Raw genomic sequence first — 16,720 nt, 5'->3', positions numbered from 1 at the left:
GGTTTAACTACGTCCTCAAACTAAGAAATGTGGAGAATAATAGATATGCACCTGGCTCAGGTCGCAGTATTATTGCTACAATATTTCATACTATCAACCTCTGAAGTGGCAACATCTTGGATAATTACAATGTTGTAATATACCAATATAACCTTCAAGAAACTCCCATTGGTGCTCGGTTTATATTCCTTCGGCTGTCGCGTGGTTCAAGGGTCATTAGCAAGGGACCAGCGTTATTCAGGTCAAGACTTCCTATCCAGAACTTCAGTTCATCTTAATGGTCAAATATTTATATGGGCATGTAATTTTTGAGAAGTCTGAGGAATGACATGGTGATTCTTACCTGCAAATTAGATATCTTTAGACCGAAAAAGCCGTATCACTAGCAACCAGTGGACTTTGAGCTCAAACACAGCTTGCGGTGCCCCGTGTTCTTAGGGGAGTAACCCGAAACATATACGGTTGTACAACAAGCTTTGGTTCGTGGGCAATCATCGTAAATAAGTTTTCCAACCGCATGTGCCTTATACCACGTAAGATCGGCCCCACTGCCATGAGGCCCGACCCTGAACCAGCAACCACCATAGTAGTCAATTGTACGCGTTGAGACAAGGTCTGTTTGGTACTGGTTCATGTCCTGAAGCAACTCGTAGCAAGAACTACGTGGGGCTAGATTTGAGCTGCTGCACTTGATAGTGTAGGTCACATCCCGTTTTTCAAGAGCCTTGAGGTCTTCACCTAGAACACCGATGATAATGTCGACAAGTTCCCGATGTCCGTCGTTCGAGCTAGTGGTGTTGTATCTGGTGGCCACTTGGTTGTAGAGTTCCGGATTGCCGAGCCTGTAGCCCGTGGCATCGTCAAGCAGCTCCTTTGTCACAGTAGTGTTGCCTGCCTCGATGATGTTGCCCACAGCTCGACCATCCATATGATACCGCGCCCATACGGCATCGCCGTAACGACTTTCACGTACGGCAGACACATATGATTTACCCCACGGGGCTTGAATCCATGAACCTGCCGTTCAGTTTGCAACTTTATCAACATCAAGGTCCAGAAATAGCTCATCAGTCTCGCCACTGAATGCTCCCAGCACCATGGCGAATAGGCTAAGCCATTTCAAGATAGATTGGGGGTTGCCAGCCATGTTGAAGGTGATATTAGATATGAAGTCTGATGAGCTGGAGAGGTTTCTACCCTTTGGTTTATTTATACCTTTTGTAATCCCATAGTCACTGGTACGATGGAAGAAAGGTTATTTGGGCTAGTCGCTCATTTGCTATCATGTCTTCGGACAGAAGGAAGACTGTGGACGCCTAATATGTACAGTAGGTACTTTTACACGTGAGAGATAATTTCCATCCAGTTGGCTGGTTCCTTAACAACTACTGCTTCTTCGCACACAGTCTGTTCCCTTATCAGGTCCATACGTGACTCCCATTGGATGACTGACTAGACTTGAATGTGAAATAAGTAAGCTATATGCGCATGTCTGACGTACCTCATAAAGATGTAGAGTATCAAATCCGTATTAGCAGGTATACCATTACTGTATGAGTTATTTTGTACTGAAACTGGCCCCCATTTCGTCCATGTGTAGCTTATCATAGCTCCGTGTTTGCGCCCATAATCTCACCGAACTTCCTCCCAATGGCCGCTGGCCCATTATTATTGGCAATATTGCGGACTGCTTCTATTAGCTCGCCGATAATGTACTTACAGGGATACTAGACAAACAATTCAGCTGCCTAGCAGTTACTTGCTACTTACGGTTACCAATCTCCAGGAAATATCGGGGTCGATCGGAGTTCATACGTATTGGCCAATTTCCGATTTTCGGTCCCTTTACCTCTATCGATTCTACTTGTGCTAGACACTGTATCCAGCTGTTGGAGTGATTTGAACGCCCAGGGAATCTCCTAACTAGTATTCATCATCACCTACACATCTAAAATCACTAATAGGGCAGGACAACGTTGCACATAAAAGGACTATTGTAGTCAGACAGACTTTTATTTGAGTTGATGGGCCAAGATCATGGCCTGGAAAGAAGTAATTCGAGGTTCAGATCCTCTTTCTGTTGTACGAGACATGGACTAAAGTCATAAGGTCGCCAGCCTGAGTGTTGGCTACTGGACGAGAAAATATAGTTATTGTCAAGGCACTAAAAGCAGAACCTAGGACCCACTGACCTGCGCAGCAGAGTTCCAGTACGTCGACCATATGATGTATCTTTCACATCCTAGGTCAGACGAGGTATACAGGGTGCTCTGTAGATTATGACTCATTTTTAACCCAATCCGGTCTAGCTGTATGGGGTTCAGCATAATAAGCAAAGACTTGATGGTAAACCCGCGGGTCTTCAGGTGTTTTTGCTTGAACCCGCGGCATGGTTTCGGTTCCGGTTCAAAACTCCAGACCTCATGTTGGCCAACCCGTCCCGATAACATGTTTAGTACAGACACATCTCAGATGGGGATTAAATAAAAGTGTTGAACCTAAACATAATACGCATGGATGTGTCTCCGAATATTTCTGGAGTCTCATCTAAGTAGTTGTGAGGAGCAGAAAAGAGATCCCTTTCGGCGCTCCTCTACGTATTCCTACTTCTTCCGCGGATCCGGGGGCCACGCGCGGGCCCGGGGAAAGCCTACGTCTTCCCACCTGACCATTAAATAGAGTAGAGTAGACTATCTTACCCAAATAACAATCAACATCACCTTGGTTTATAACTTTACAACAAACAACATGTCTGATCCCACCGTCTCGGCCGCTCCCATGGCTGGCCTCCGACAATGTACTCGCTATATCACAAGCCATGATGATTCTGCGAAAAGCATTTTTCTGCCCACACCGGAATTGATCTATCATGAGCGCTATGGAAACCGCCTGGCCAGAACATACTCGTGGTCCCGGGTGCCGAGCCCGTTAGAGCAAGATGCCGATCTGAAGCTCTATCGCGCCCCAGATGACAGCACAGAGGCCACCGCCTGCAGTTACCAAGCTAATAAGGTGGCAATCAGTGGGGGGGTCAATTCTGTGTATCTTGACATCGGACCTGGATCTCAGTCGCCGATGCACCGCACCGTTAGTATTGATCTAGTGGTTGTCATTGAGGGGAAGATTGAACTAGAGCTTGACTCCGGGCAAAAGAAGACGCTTTATCAAGGAGTAAGTTCTACTTGGTTCATTTTGATACATATGACAGATCAATGCAGATTGAAATGACACAAATGAACTGTAGGACTCCGTGGTACAGCGTGGGACGATGCATCGTTGGAGAAACCCATCGTCTACTAAGCCGGCCAGGTTCCTGGCTGTCTTGGTGTCGGCAGAGAAATCCTTCATTGGAGGGAAAGAATTACAGCAGGAGTATTTGCCGAATTGAGATTTCCATGGTCTCAATGTATGGCCAACCTTTGTTTTGCTTCTTCGTAGTCGCACAGTCGAGAGAACGAGGCCCACGTGATTCAGTGTAGATATATACCGATAGGTATCACCTACCAAAATGAAGGATATTTAACCAACTCAAGGGTAAACTCTTCATTGACACCATGACGAGCAGTGAGATTTATTCAAATGATATAAGTCATTACATAGGTAGTCACAATGTTTCATCTCGTAAGAAATAGGTTATGAATGGGGCGAGCATGCCCACAGGCTTGATGGTGATTGATGGATGAAGTTGATATATATGTTTGCTTAGGATGCATTGCTTATTCTACGACACCGTGTTCACCATCCGCTTTAAATCATAGCTAGTACGACAAGCAGTATGGAAGGGTTGGACAAGTTGTATGTAGAAGTTAACCTAGGTTGAATAGTGTTATTGAAACGCAGTTGCACGTGTATTATGATCGGAGTGACTGATTCTATAACTTTCTGGACTCTATTGCTAACCCAATTCAGTGGCTCTCATATCGAACCCTATTAATCAAGGTCCCAATCTTCTCAATCTCAACCGAAATCTCCGCACCATCCTCCAGGACCACTCTGGGGTTGTGGAAATAGCCAATACCGGCCGGTGTCCCCGTCAAAAAGATTGTCCCTGCCTCCAGAGTCGTGCCCTGAGAGAGGTAAGAGATCTGCTTCTTGATTGAGAAGATCATATCTTTCGTATGACCATCCTGGACGGTCGCTCCATTGTAAATAGCCTTGAGTGACAAGTACTGGGGGTCTTGAATCACAGCAGGGGAGACGAGGACCGGTCCCAGCGGACAGCTTCCGTCCAGGCCCTTGGAGAAGCACCACTGAGTGGTTATCAGTTGCATTGTTCGCGCGGACACGTCATTTGAGGCGGTATATCCGAGCACATAATCCAAGGCTTCCTCCTCAGGAATATCACGGCCGGTCTTGCCAATAACAAGACACAGTTCGGCTTCGTAGTCACTTGTTCCGTCTTGCGCACATTTGGGAATATTGATCGTCGCCGGGTATGGGCCCGCTAGCGCGGTTCGTGGTTTGGTGAAGAGGATCGGGGCACTGGGGAGAGTCAGGTTGGCTTCTTTTGCGTGGTCGAGGTAGTTCAGCCCCAGGCAGCGGATATAGTTGCAGTCTTCTGTTGAGACCGGGGAGAGAAGCTGCTTGACATGCATTACTTGGTCTGTCACTCGGCCGTCAAAGATTGAGCCGTTGATTATGTAAACGGCAATTTCCACGCCATTGACGCTATCTCGACCAACGTCGCGAGTTGTCTCCACCAGTTGGCCGAGATGGACCTGGCTGTCCTCGACCGCAATAAACCGAACCAGGTGAGTCCAGGATGGCATTGTGATATATTTTTTTATGGATGTTTTCAGCGGGATTCCGTCCGTGGGTGTGAGTGTGAGGTAGCTGCGTGAGGCCAACTATGCATCGCATGATGTCGTTATATAGGGGAACCGCTTCCGCGGGCGCGTCTTTTAACCCGGGGAACAGACTCGGATTTTACTAGACAATATATCCGTCCTGGGTCATCTTATCCGTGAGATGCTACAAGTACTTCTTTGCTGTCTCTAGGCCTATCTAAAGCTTCACCTTGTCTGGACCCTGAATAATATGGCCTGGAAATGCCCACAGGTCTCGATTTTAGGTTGAAATCGCCCACATTGACGGCCAGGGGGAAGCCGAGGCCTAAAAAATCTAGTGTATCCTGAAGACGATTGCTGTAGCTGGCGGATAACACGTCAAGTAGTACAATAATCACCCCCGCAAAAACATGGAGAACTCATATCCGAGGTGCCGAGGTGCCGAATCCCCATAATCCAGCCCCCACCCCCGGAAAGGCTTATTACCCCGTGGGGCGTGTCCGGGGAAGTTCTTTCACACACTTCGATTGTACGACGAGCTGGAATCAACCATGAGTAGTGGTGAAGCGGAACAGCACTCCGCCAGCTTGGACGCAGGGCGAAGGGTCTATGCAAGGCAACACAAACGCGTCTCTCGCGCCTGCGACCCTTGCCGAAGAAAGCGGGCATGTATAGTCCCCGGGGGAACCCTCAAAGCATCCCATTGCTGACTGTGATTGACCGAAAAAGATTAAGTGTAGTGCGGGTCAGAGACCCTGCATGAACTGCCTCCTCTATCGCACAACATGCACCGATTCTCCGCCAATCGTCTCCCGGGCGCAGAGAGCGAATCGGGGCCGACACCTTGCTTCCCTTACAGCTAGGAGTGAGACTAGACGATCTGAAAGCCGAGGGGAAGAGACCCACGTCGAGAGAGGGGTGGAATCGCCCCAGCTGTCGCGGCTAACACCTACGGTTGCATCAGTTGAAGGTGACCGGCGGGTGCAATCTGCCCCGCATGATCATGACTTGGAAGCCACACCAGATCTATCCCTAGACGTCCAGGACCCACTATCTGGGACCGGGGGGCTTCTATCATTATCCGATCCTTGGGATTCCAACCTGTACATGCCAAATGTCTTCGACTTTGCGGGCTCGACCACCATGCCCGACGTGACCGACTCGATCGTGGCCGAGTTTCCGCAATTCAACACCATGTTCCCGGACTCCCAGGAGCGGCTGCCGGCTCAAGCTGCGTCGGAAGAAGCCAAGAGAGGACCTCGTCCCATTTCCTTCACAGTGAGACCGCCGAAAGTGGCAGGGGTGCACTTCTTGAAGGATGGCCTTCCTTCCATAAGATCCCCATCCCTTCTCCCTGGACTATTTCTGCGGAAGGATCTCTGTGAGAGCAGGTATCAAGGATTGAATTCTATCGGCGGGACCTTGTCATCATGTCTGATATATGCCAAGAATCAGTCGCCGGAGCTTGGGGAGCATAGCCTTCTCCGATATCTTATACAAGGGATTACCTACATGGATGAAGCCAACATGTACCCCGCCCCACGAATAGAGCCTCAAGACCTTCCAGACCGTGGTTTAGTGGAACATGGAGTGGAGTCCTTTTTTACAGGTGTCTACTTGCGGTACCCTATTGTCAGCCTGGAGCTACGGCACTCATGGACCCAATGGTATGAAGACTGCCATAGCCCGCCGGACCCGGTTCAGTTTTTGTGTATCTGTATTATGGTCGCAATTGGTGCAACAGCACATCCCAACGCCCCCACAGAGGAGATGCAGCAGAAAATTTCGGCTTTACATCAGCGAGCGTGGTCACGGATGGACTATATCCTGGCCCATCCATATACAGGTTCCGTGCAAGTCATTCTTCTTCACACACTATACTTCACCCAGCAAGGCAAGTTGGGCATTGCATGGTCAACCTGCGGCACGGCGCTACGGGTGGCAGAATCAATCGGCCTGCACCGGCACACACCCAGTGATCTCCAGCTGAGTGAAGATTTGGCCCGACTGCGGGCACGGTTATGGTGGATAGGCTTTAGCCTGGATGCCTTTTTGTCATTGAGCGAGGGTCGGCCGACAGCAACATCATCTGATAAAACAGATACCAGATTAGAGCCTCTGACCATTCAGGAGTGCCCACACAATTGTGAACCGCTACCAAGCACCATGATCTATACCTGGCATGTTACCCTTGCTTGTCTGGTAAACCAGATTGCGGACATTATTGGTCGCGAGAAAGCGGCAAAAGAGCGCCTCTCTTGCCTGGCAGACTTGGACAGCCAACTAATTGCCTGGCGCGATGCAATCCCGCTCGAGTTCCGGCCAGAACAGGAGAATATCGCACCTGTTCTATTGCGACATCATGTCACGTGGTTACATGTACAATTCTTTCATGTAATGCGAACATTACACTGGACTTCTATGCTTCTCTGCCACCAAGGAGATGAAACGGTCCTCACTGACAAGTATCGCCGTCTTCAACATAGTGAGGCTATCTGTGTTGCGTCTGCCCGATCTCTGATCAGGACATCGAATAATCGGTCGGTCGTCTCGGATACCCAGGAAATCCGCATGCTGGGTGCACCGTCGGCATATTTCCTCGCAGCAACCTCGACTATCTTCATGCATATTCTTAAAGAGCCCCAACGCCTTTCCGCTACGGCAGACGTCGAATATCTCCGAGCAGGCATACACCATCTAAAGTCTGATTTTTTTGCAGCCCAAGTGGGACAGGGGGAGGGGATACTCATGCAAATGTTGCAAGTTGCAGAATCTGTCACAGATCCTTTGAAGTCTGCATCACAGCCCCGATGATATATTAAGGATTCTAAAGAGTTCAAGTAAGCAAAATGCGATGCAGTACCCCGGTTCCAGTTTACATGGTTGTATGGTAGCACATTGTTCATTTCTTTATAGTCATCTAGTCTGGGACATGAGAGTACAACCCAGAAACAGGAAAAGATAACTTAAAGGCTATTCCGAGATGTTTCAGAGTGCTGTAAGAAGTGAAATAGTAGGTCTGTGATATCCTGTGCGGATTCCACCTCACCGAGAACATGTTGATCTGGCCTGATTAACACCCCCTTGCCCTGACCCGAGAGGCCCGTCATGTCAAGCCATACCTTGTCATCGGAGGAGAAATCCTGGCCCAGTCGTCGAACTTCGACTTCGATCGATGTTTCGCTATCAATGATCCTGGATCCCGACGCGGGCAAGAAGTCAGCTGAGCCTAGGACGGTGAAGCCCATGCCATCCACGAGGTCCAAAGCAGAGCGCTCTTGGCCCTTTTCGGAGACCCACGCGTGAGGCAATCTCATTCCGGGGACACAGCGTGGAGTGAACTTATTGCATGGCACATTATCCCATGCCTTGCCGCCGTAGATATAGCCGAGTTGCAGATTGATGGAATCAAAGTGCTCTGCGTCATTTGCAATGTCGACTGCAAATTGGTTGCGCCATTCCGTGTTCTTCTCCAATTCCTCGTCCGTCGCTCCTTCGGGTCGTGCAGAGAAGAATCTGTAGACGGTCTTTTGATTCTTCGCGCTTTGCCGGGCGTTTGCCATGGCCACTGGCCTCCGCTCGTCGTTGTAGGTCTCCAGTAGGCTCTGATCGGCCCATCCCTTCTCGACTGCATATATCTTCCAGGCGAGATTCTGGGCGTCTGCAATTCCGGTGTTCACACCGAGACCTCCCGTGGGCGGGAATGCGTGAGCTGCATCACCTAACAGGAATGCCCGCGGCTCTTTCTTTGACTGATAAAAGTCCGCAATCCGGGGGTGAGTGGTCCAAAGCGTGATAGAGGAGATTTCAAAAGGAAATTCTTTACCCATGGCCTCATTGACCATCTGCTTGCAGTACTCGTTCGTAAATTTTGCCTTTGAAGACTCCTGGCCATCCCAGTTGGTCACATACACCCAGCTATTGGACCGGTCATAGGCAAGGAAAGCACCTTGTTGTTTTGACCCAAATACGTACCATATAATGCCAGATTTTAGATGAGTCAGGTCGGCCTTGAAGTGTATGGTAACGTGGTGGGATTCTGTCGCAGGCCCATTAGGGATCACGGAGAAGGGGATTTCCAGCTTTAGTCTTGATTTGGAACGGGCACCATCACAGACCAAAAGATACTTGCTGGTAATCGTGATTTCGCGCTTGGTTGCCCTCTCAATCACACGAGAAACCACACTGGCGGACGCTTCCGGTGGGTTAGTGCACGTATCCCACTGAAATCCGCGTCTGAGGGTGACGAGCTTGTTTTTGGAGATCGCCTCCGCCAACCATTCTTCGAGCTCGGGCTGCGGGATGTTGAATAACGGTTCGGGAGTAATGGCCTTGTTCTCTTCTCCTTGCCGCTCAAATGGAAGAGTGCCCAGCTCCAGGCCTAGGGGTGACAGCCCGAAGCGGACCAAATCTGCCTCGCGAGGACGGGAGGCGACTTCGCGAAGAGTGACCGTATCAAGACCAGCCTGTCGGAGGATCTCGAGGGAGCGAGGGTTGACGGCATGGGCCTTGGGCTGGCCCAGCCGTCCTGGATAGCGCTCCACAACAGTGCTCCGAACACCATATCGGGCGAGGAGAAGGGCGGTTGTGAGACCGACAGGCCCGCCCCCAATGATGAGGACAGGCGCATCGAGCGACTCTTCGACTAGGGCTGGCATCTTGTCTTTTCCGATCTTGCTTTGTTGTTGTATGTGTGCTGAACTCACGGGCCGCAGACACTGCACCAAGCCGGGGGTTTATTATAATTGTGTGGATTTCCGTGGACCTCTGCTTGCACCCCCAGGCCTCAGTGCGTACCCCGGATCCTGACCTCGTGCTTCCCGGGAACCGCGGATATCCCCGCAGCAGACTGGGGATATCCCGGGGTAAGCTGTGGCCAATGACATGCGAGCGTGAAGCGTCTGGATAGGGACATGAAAGCCGAAGACCTCCTAAGAGCTTCCCTGTTGCTTATTTCTTTCCTAGAATCTCCGTTTCTCCCTCTCTAAATATTCTTCTCAGCCATGTCGCCCCGTACTGAGGACTTCTCCCAGGCGAAGAAGACCGAAGAAGTTGAGGCAGTGCCAGGAACGGAGATACTCTTCGATTCCACAGGGCCATCGTCCAATTTCGAGCACCTGAAACACATCGAACGCGATGGTCAGCGTATTCTGTTAATTCCTCAGCCATCGTTGACAGACCCAAATGATCCTCTATCGTGGTCTCCAGTGAAAAAGGCCATGGTCTTTGCCAATGCCTGCATTTATAGTTTCCTGGGTGGTATTACCGGCCCGATCATTGCATCTGGTACGGCCTCTCCCTGGCTAGATTGGTTGCGTACTCTGCTAAACGACTACAGGTATTATCCAACTGACGGAGCAATATGACGCATCCTTCCAGAAAGTTAATATTGCCGTGGCTGCAAACCTCATCTGCACCGGAGTGGGCTGTTTTTATTGGATGTAAGTAGCGAATTTGCAGGGCTTAGCAACCATCTTTCTGTTTAAGGAGACAGACTGACTTCAAGCGCTGGCTAGGCCTTTTCTTGTGAGGTTTGGACGCCGTCCCACGTACCTCATCACGGCGGCGGTGATGTGCGGGTGTCTGATCTGGCAGGGATTCGCCACTCGAACCACTTATACCTCCTTCCTGGTCGCCAGAATCATCATGGGCCTGGGTCAGTCGCCTATTTACTCCATCGCACCAACCACCATTGCAGACATCTTTTTTGTTCATCAACAAGGATCGACAATTGCCTTCTACGGACTCTTCGTCCTCATAGCGGCCCAGATAGGTCCCATGCTGTCTTCGTTTATCATCCAGAGTCTCGGACCAGCATGGTCGTTCTGGATCCTGGCTATCGGCTTAGGTGCAAGCCTAATTACGCTCTTCTTTACCATGCCGGAGACCATGTATTATCATGATCGTCCCAAAATCGTTCCGGCAGAGGCAGGTAAAGACAACACGGCTCATGTGGAAAGCGTGGGGCATGTGGAGCGACTGAAGAAACGGTCTTATATCCGTGGATTATCGGTCTGGCCTGGGGGCAACCCGACAGTTGACGTTCGCGGAATGGTCTATCGGTCCTTCTTGTATTGCCTCAACCCCATCGTCATCTGGGCTAGTGCGGTTTACGGTCTATCGTTCATCAGCCTCACCACCTTGGCTGCTACAGTTGCGCAAATTTTCGGTCTACCGTAAGTCTCCTTACTCCGGGTCCACTGTTCTGCAACGGTTATGAGGACATCGACTGACTCAGGGCTCGCGTGGCCAGCCCATACTACTTTGACTCTATTGGCTTGGGCCTTGTCTTCCTCTCTCCCTTTGTTGGATCCTTGCTCGCAACTTTCTTCTGCAGCTATATTGCGGACAAGATCGTAAATTACTCGGTTCGACGCAACGGTGGCGTCCGGGAGCCTGAGATGCGCCTTTTTTCTCTGCCAGTGGCCGCTGCTGCGAGCGCTGCGGGATCGATCGTGGTCGCGCTCTGCTTGCACTACCAAACACACTACATGGGGCCCATCGTTGGTTTTGGGATCCTGACTGTGAGCAATCAAATTGGTGCCAACATGGGTATGTCTTATCCCCTGGACTGTTATCCCAACTTCTCCGCGGAAGTGATGGTCAGCATCACTTTCCTGCGATCGGTCATCACATGGGTCTGGAATTGGTTCATCAATGACTGGCTCAAGGCTAGCGGCCCCTTAGTAGTATTTCTGACCCTGGGGGCCATCCAGGTGACCGTTCAACTTTCCTCTTTGGCTTTTGTCGTGTGGGGAAAGCGCCTGCGGACGAACTTGTTCCACCGTCACATTCTCGGTGCTTGAATGTGGAAATAGTTACTCTCCTGGATGTCGCTGTGATTCAGAAATGTTGAACCGACCCCGGATGCTATTACTTGGGGTGTGAAAGTAAATACAGGGGAGCTCGTCTCATGCAGACGTACTTCGTCGTGTTTGACTTTGTTTTCGTCATTTGACTTGTTAATGTTATTATACAGCTGTTAGGATCCTACGACTTTCGCCGGAGATTGAGGTACTGAATGATAGTAATGGCCCTAGTAGATCTGCAAGGTGTTGGCGACAATATTTCGATGTGATAGTATGACCCCTTTGGGCAACCCGGTAGTTCCTGAAGAATAGACCAAGAATGCCAGGTCTTGCTTAGGATTGATTCTAGCCCTTCCAAAGTTGCCCGAGCTGTAGAAAATGGACGTGAGGTGCTTGATCTCCGCCTTGGGATCTCGCGCATCCCCAATCAGGAGGATGCGAGATTCAGGGATGTCCATTTTCTTGGCGGCGGCTCTGGCAACCTTGAGATGGGCAACCTGGGTGATCAAGGCCTTGGCCCCGGAATTCTTCAGCTAAAATGCAAATCCATTGACGTTGTAGGCGGGATTGGCTGGAGACACAACACCGGCTGCCCAGTGGGCACCCCATATCACGATCGGTGTATCGATGCTGTTGGGGGTGTACAAGGCGAGTACATCACGCTTTTGCCAATCATACGTAGCCCGCAGACCACGACCGAAAGCGATTGCCTTGTCTTTCACGTCCTGGTACGTGTAGCAGCGCCGAGTGGCCGCATCGGTGTAGATAACTGCAGTACTCGTAAGTCTCTAGGGACCTGTCGGTGGGGAACAGCACCGCGAGAGAACATGCCCTTATCATCGGGAAATGGCCTGTCGGCACGTTCGAACAAAAATTCCCAGATATCGACATCGGGAATGGTTATCGACGAGTAGGACGAGGAGACCGGCATGGTGGGCTGTAGGAAGAGAGACCGCAATGGGGAATGAGGACTGAACTTGACGTGTCGGCAACTGATCACGCCGGGGCGAACAAGCGAAAGTAACGGACACTACGAATTTAAGCATTGCCCTTAGCCCGATGTGCCGGGGAACCAACCTCGAACCACTTAGCATCTCAGCCTCCAAGTAACTGATTGGTTCCATTCTCCGCAGGTAGGAAAGCCCGGAGAGGAGACGCTCAGGGATGTGTTCATCGCCCGGACCGCGGCTCCCGTTCCTTCCTGGAAATATTCCGGGGAACGGTTTGCCATGACTGCCGCGGATCGGACTTTGAAGACCCCAAATGCGTTGTATCCCCTTCACCTCCAGATCCGTGCGGTGTTCCGCTACCAATGAAATACATATTGAACGCAGGATAACGAGGGCAGGCTCAAATCTGACCTCTGACCTCCACAGAAATTGGCTCCGCTTACATACCCACCGCGCTCACGATGAAGCCAGCCATTCAGAACCTGCAGATATGCATCATTGGTGCGGGGATTGGTGGCCTTACCACAGGTCTCGCTTTGGTAAAACAAGGATTCCAAAACGTCTGGGTCTATGAAAACGCACCGGCCCTAGGGTTCGTCGGCGCGGGGATTCAAATGGCGCCCAATATGGCTCGAATTTTGAAAGGTCTTGGGGTCTGGGATGAGATCGCAGCAGATGGAATAGCGACGGATTATTATAGCATCCGAGGTATGCTCCTCTAGAACGCCAGCACACACCAATCTCGCTGACTAGCAGGCAGAGGGTGCTTCCGGAAAGATAATGGGGCTTGTGGATTGTAGAAATCTCGAGACTGAATATGGTACCAGGCAGACCGGAGGCCACAGGGCGACCTTGGTCAATAGCTTGTACGACGCATGTGTAAGGAACGGAGTCCAATTCAGCTTTTCCTCCACCGTCGATGCTGTCGATTTCATGGGCAGACCAACATTCTCCGTGACGAATACTGGTGAGGAAAAGTCGTATCAAATGCAATGTGACATCTTAATCGGAGCGGATGGTGTCAAATCCAAGACTCGACAGAGCTTGCTCAAGGAGCTGAATGTGGAGGCAGGAGTCAAAGAAACTGGGCAGGCTGCGTACCGGATCATGTTAACGCGGGAGCAGATGCAGCATGACCCAGCGATTCTGGCTCTGCTAGATGGAGACCAGACTATCCGGTGGATTGGAGAGAAACGCCATATCGTCGCCTACCCTATCTCCCAACGGAGCATCTACAACATTTCGACCACGCAGCCTGATGTCAATTTCGCGGCAGCAGCCTCGGCCACTTATACAACCAAGGGATCCAAGAAAGCGATGATGGATGTGTATGGCGACTTTTGCCCTCTCGTCCTACGTATGCTGGATCTCGCGCCAGATGAGGAGATTGTTGAGTGGAAGTTGAACGTCCACGATCCACTGCCCACCTGGGTTCTGGGGTCTTTCGCTCTGGTCGGGGACGCCTGCCATCCAACCCTCCCCCATTTGGGCCAGGGAGCGGCGCAAGCAGTTGAAGATGGTGCCGTTCTTTCCATATTTCTAGCAGCTCTACCAGATGCATCCCATGAAAACATCAACAAAGCTCTCATGGCTTACCAAGAGGCGAGGAAGCAACGGGCAGAAACTCTCGTTGCTCTGGCAGCGGAGTCATCTCGCGAACTTCATCTTGGAGCTGGTAAGGCACGCGAAGAACGCGATCGTGCGTTTGCAGCAATTAAGACCGGAACCCCAGGAAAGGTGCCAGATAAGGTGATGGATATAGATGTCCACAAAATGACTTATGGGTTTGACTGCATGCAGGATGCACAAGACAAGATTGCAACAGTGTTTATTTAGAGCTTCCATAGCGGAATAAAAGACAGGACGTTTCAGTTTCGATTCTACGAAGTAAAATGACGATAGTCCTTTTCAACGCTTGCTTCATAGCAACTCCGTGTTGCCCATAGATTTGTATCGTCTACGAAAGTATACTATGCCAAATTCATCCGTCACCGGAGTCGTATAATCATGAAAATAGGGTGACGAACCCCCCAAGATAGTATGCATCTCATACACCATTGAGAATAAGAGGTACGACTACTCCAAAGCAACCTAAGAGCGGCACCAGTTCAGATGCGGAACATGAGAACTCTAGGATCCTTCGAAGGTTGTCCGTTAACTACACCATGTTGGATGGCACCGTACCGCACATGGAGCAGAACAAGCAATCGGCAATTTCAGTTCTTCGGACCCTGATGCCTCGTGGTAGAGAATTGTTCTAGGTTCAACAGCGAAAGATGCACCTGCAACATTCAGGGTCAGCCCTCCAAAGAACAATGGCGATTGACTTCAGCTATCTAAAATCCCAGGATTAATCGTACTACTAGATTTAATGAACCATAAGATAGAATTTCATATTCTGTATGCATGCTGTAATATATCTGCACTAGATAAGGTCATCATGACTCGATGGTCTGCAAGGTTCGTACCTTATGCAGCTTGATCTATATCAAAAGCACTACCACCGCACGTAATCGGCTACGTCCGAGTGGCAGCTGATCCAGCTCTTAAACCGACATGTTCCCACGAAACTGCTTCAACAACTCCCTTCCATAATCATTCCCGTTCGGCGTCCTTATGATGGTATGAACGTGATGCTTAGCTGGTGCGGTATTGAGCAGGAAAACCCCCGAATGGTGGTCGAATTCCAGCATAATGACTGGACTCTGAATACGATAGTAAAATGGGTCCTCATCACCAAAATCTCCAATCCAGGAGAAGTAGGTCTCATTCAGAGCCTTCTTGACTTGAAGCATGCGAGCGTCAAAGGGCCCAGGAGGGAGGAGGACCAGAAACGAAGCGATGACCTTGAGCAGGATTTTTTGCTGTGCAGCGGGCATGTCAATCGCTTTGATGCCTTCGTAAGGGATGATACGGTTGTCTTGGAATGCCCCGCCGAGATGCCTCTACATTGGGGTTAGTAAGTAAGCTAATGCGCCTTAGATATAGGAATACCTGATCATATGGGTTCCATCGGCCCGGAGGCATCTTCTCCGAATACAGCTCACTGTAGATTTGGGCCTTTTGCTTTAGCTGGTCAGGTAGGGTCTGCATCAGTTGTAATGCGTAAGTTCCTTCGTCGACGCAGACGGTCAAACCAGTCTGCGGGCCCGCATCGATTTCCTGTAATCACTGGCTGAGCATACGTCAAATAATCAAACCGCTGAACATACATTTGGCTCAGCACCGATAAAGACTGGACTGATCGTCATCTGTTTCCCCATAATGAAGATATTCAAACACATATGGTGGCCAGTTAGGGAAAATCCCCAAGGCTCAGTGGTTGAAGGTACTCCGTACAAGGCGAATCTGTGATCATCAGTATCTCACCGATAATAAAGGATGATATAGAAGAAAGAAGTATTTACTGATAGCTGTGTCGATTCAGAATAAGAGCTCCATTGACCAGTTCTCCGAGGAAATGATTTACTTCCATTGCGGCAACGACCTTGCCATATCCGGCTTCGCTCAAACTAGCCTCTACTAGTTTTAGGATTGCATGAATCTTTTGTGGACAGAGCGTGTGAAGTCGGACGCCATATTTGAAAATCACCACTTCTGGATTAGACCATTTTCTCCTAGTATGGGTCAGGAAAGGTAATTGAATTCATTGAGAGACGGTGTACCAGTCATTCGAATCAATCTCGTGGCTCACCAAACGTAGCTCTTCCTCCGAAAGAACAGTCTGAATTTTCTTGGCCGCAGCGACCTAATCAACTGTCAGTCAATATATTCCTCACCATTGAGCTTCTTCACTAGCTTACCATTTTTTCAACAGGGGCGCCTTCATCATCTATCCCGAAAAGCCCCTCCTTACGTTGTCCATCAGTCGTGATGCCGTAAAATGGCTCGTTGAGCTGCGCTTTCCATTGATCAAAGACGCCTACTACTTCTGGGCAGCTTGCTATCTTATTTGAATAGGTCTCGACATCTGGCTGATCAAGTCCAGCGACACGAGGATGACCTGGATGAGGCACATATTTGCGAAAGCCTCGAGCCTCAGATCCGAGCTCAAGTGTAGGGGCTGGTTGTGCCATAGTCATGGTGGTCACGATTGGAAAGACAGGGAGTCGCAGATACTGGTCATATTTGGGCCTTTATTTCTGTTCAAAATATCGTGATTCATTTTCGTCTA

At 50.0% G+C, this 16,720-nt stretch overlaps 9 protein-coding genes across 9 annotated transcripts; 4 read left to right on the top strand and 5 right to left on the bottom strand.

Moving 5' to 3' along the window:
- Positions 1–382: 382 nt before the first annotated feature.
- Positions 383–1,147, bottom strand: BO83DRAFT_433931 (uncharacterized protein; the record flags this gene model as incomplete). The annotated part of the gene is made up of 2 exons (XM_025535730.1): positions 383–1,017; positions 1,081–1,147. The coding sequence occupies 2 exons, from the start codon at positions 1,145–1,147 to the stop codon at positions 383–385; spliced, it is 702 nt and encodes a 233-aa protein (XP_025392946.1).
- A 1,573-nt stretch (positions 1,148–2,720) lies between these two features.
- BO83DRAFT_413836 (cupin domain-containing protein) lies at positions 2,721–3,508 on the top strand. The gene is made up of 2 exons (XM_025534519.1): positions 2,721–3,171; positions 3,245–3,508. The coding sequence occupies exons 1-2, from the start codon at positions 2,749–2,751 to the stop codon at positions 3,386–3,388; spliced, it is 567 nt and encodes a 188-aa protein (XP_025392945.1). The 5' UTR covers positions 2,721–2,748; the 3' UTR covers positions 3,389–3,508.
- Positions 3,509–3,905: 397 nt separating this feature from the next.
- BO83DRAFT_449988 (fumarylacetoacetate hydrolase family protein) lies at positions 3,906–4,769 on the bottom strand (the record flags this gene model as incomplete). The annotated part of the gene is made up of 1 exon (XM_025536774.1): positions 3,906–4,769. One exon carries the CDS (start codon positions 4,767–4,769, stop codon positions 3,906–3,908), a length of 864 nt encoding a protein of 287 aa, XP_025392944.1.
- A 777-nt stretch (positions 4,770–5,546) lies between these two features.
- Positions 5,547–7,601, top strand: BO83DRAFT_423026 (fungal specific transcription factor domain-containing protein; the record flags this gene model as incomplete). Its single annotated transcript, XM_025535074.1, has 1 exon — positions 5,547–7,601. The coding sequence occupies one exon, from the start codon at positions 5,547–5,549 to the stop codon at positions 7,599–7,601; it is 2,055 nt and encodes a 684-aa protein (XP_025392943.1).
- Positions 7,602–8,077: 476 nt separating this feature from the next.
- BO83DRAFT_278498 (FAD-binding monooxygenase) lies at positions 8,078–9,412 on the bottom strand (the record flags this gene model as incomplete). Its single annotated transcript, XM_025527087.1, has 1 exon — positions 8,078–9,412. A coding segment is annotated over one exon (1,335 nt), but the record flags the coding sequence as incomplete, so codon positions are not given.
- A 378-nt stretch (positions 9,413–9,790) lies between these two features.
- BO83DRAFT_272317 (MFS general substrate transporter) lies at positions 9,791–11,365 on the top strand (the record flags this gene model as incomplete). Its single annotated transcript, XM_025527061.1, has 4 exons — positions 9,791–10,073; positions 10,126–10,228; positions 10,304–10,963; positions 11,041–11,365. Coding segments are annotated over 4 exons (1,371 nt in total), but the record flags the coding sequence as incomplete, so codon positions are not given.
- Positions 11,366–11,823: 458 nt separating this feature from the next.
- On the bottom strand, positions 11,824–12,527 carry BO83DRAFT_384803 (acetyl-CoA synthetase-like protein; the record flags this gene model as incomplete). The annotated part of the gene is made up of 3 exons (XM_025532595.1): positions 11,824–12,129; positions 12,151–12,321; positions 12,393–12,527. 3 exons carry the CDS (start codon positions 12,525–12,527, stop codon positions 11,824–11,826), a joined length of 612 nt encoding a protein of 203 aa, XP_025392940.1.
- A 480-nt stretch (positions 12,528–13,007) lies between these two features.
- BO83DRAFT_449981 (FAD/NAD(P)-binding domain-containing protein) lies at positions 13,008–14,382 on the top strand (the record flags this gene model as incomplete). The annotated part of the gene is made up of 2 exons (XM_025536773.1): positions 13,008–13,254; positions 13,307–14,382. The coding sequence occupies 2 exons, from the start codon at positions 13,008–13,010 to the stop codon at positions 14,380–14,382; spliced, it is 1,323 nt and encodes a 440-aa protein (XP_025392939.1).
- Positions 14,383–15,092: 710 nt separating this feature from the next.
- On the bottom strand, positions 15,093–16,622 carry BO83DRAFT_303627 (DUF3500 domain-containing protein; the record flags this gene model as incomplete). The annotated part of the gene is made up of 6 exons (XM_025527196.1): positions 15,093–15,491; positions 15,541–15,708; positions 15,759–15,894; positions 15,954–16,163; positions 16,212–16,294; positions 16,350–16,622. The coding sequence occupies 6 exons, from the start codon at positions 16,620–16,622 to the stop codon at positions 15,093–15,095; spliced, it is 1,269 nt and encodes a 422-aa protein (XP_025392938.1).
- Between the last annotated feature and the right edge of the window lie 98 nt (positions 16,623–16,720).

This window comes from Aspergillus eucalypticola, assembly GCF_003184535.1.
Source record: "Aspergillus eucalypticola CBS 122712 chromosome Unknown BO83scaffold_2, whole genome shotgun sequence".
Lineage (NCBI taxonomy): Eukaryota > Fungi > Ascomycota > Eurotiomycetes > Eurotiales > Aspergillaceae > Aspergillus > Aspergillus eucalypticola.
Note: the sequence above shows the minus strand (reverse complement) of the source record. Positions and strands in the feature narration are given on the sequence as shown.

Excerpts from the sequence above, each read along its gene's own strand:
- BO83DRAFT_413836 (XM_025534519.1), top strand. The coding sequence starts at position 2,749 with ATGTCTGATCCCACCGTCTCGGCCGCTCCCATGGCTGGCCTCCGACAA. Across the intron at positions 3,172-3,244 it reads AGAAGACGCTTTATCAAGGA|GACTCCGTGGTACAGCGTGG; the intron begins GTAAGTTCTACT and ends AATGAACTGTAG.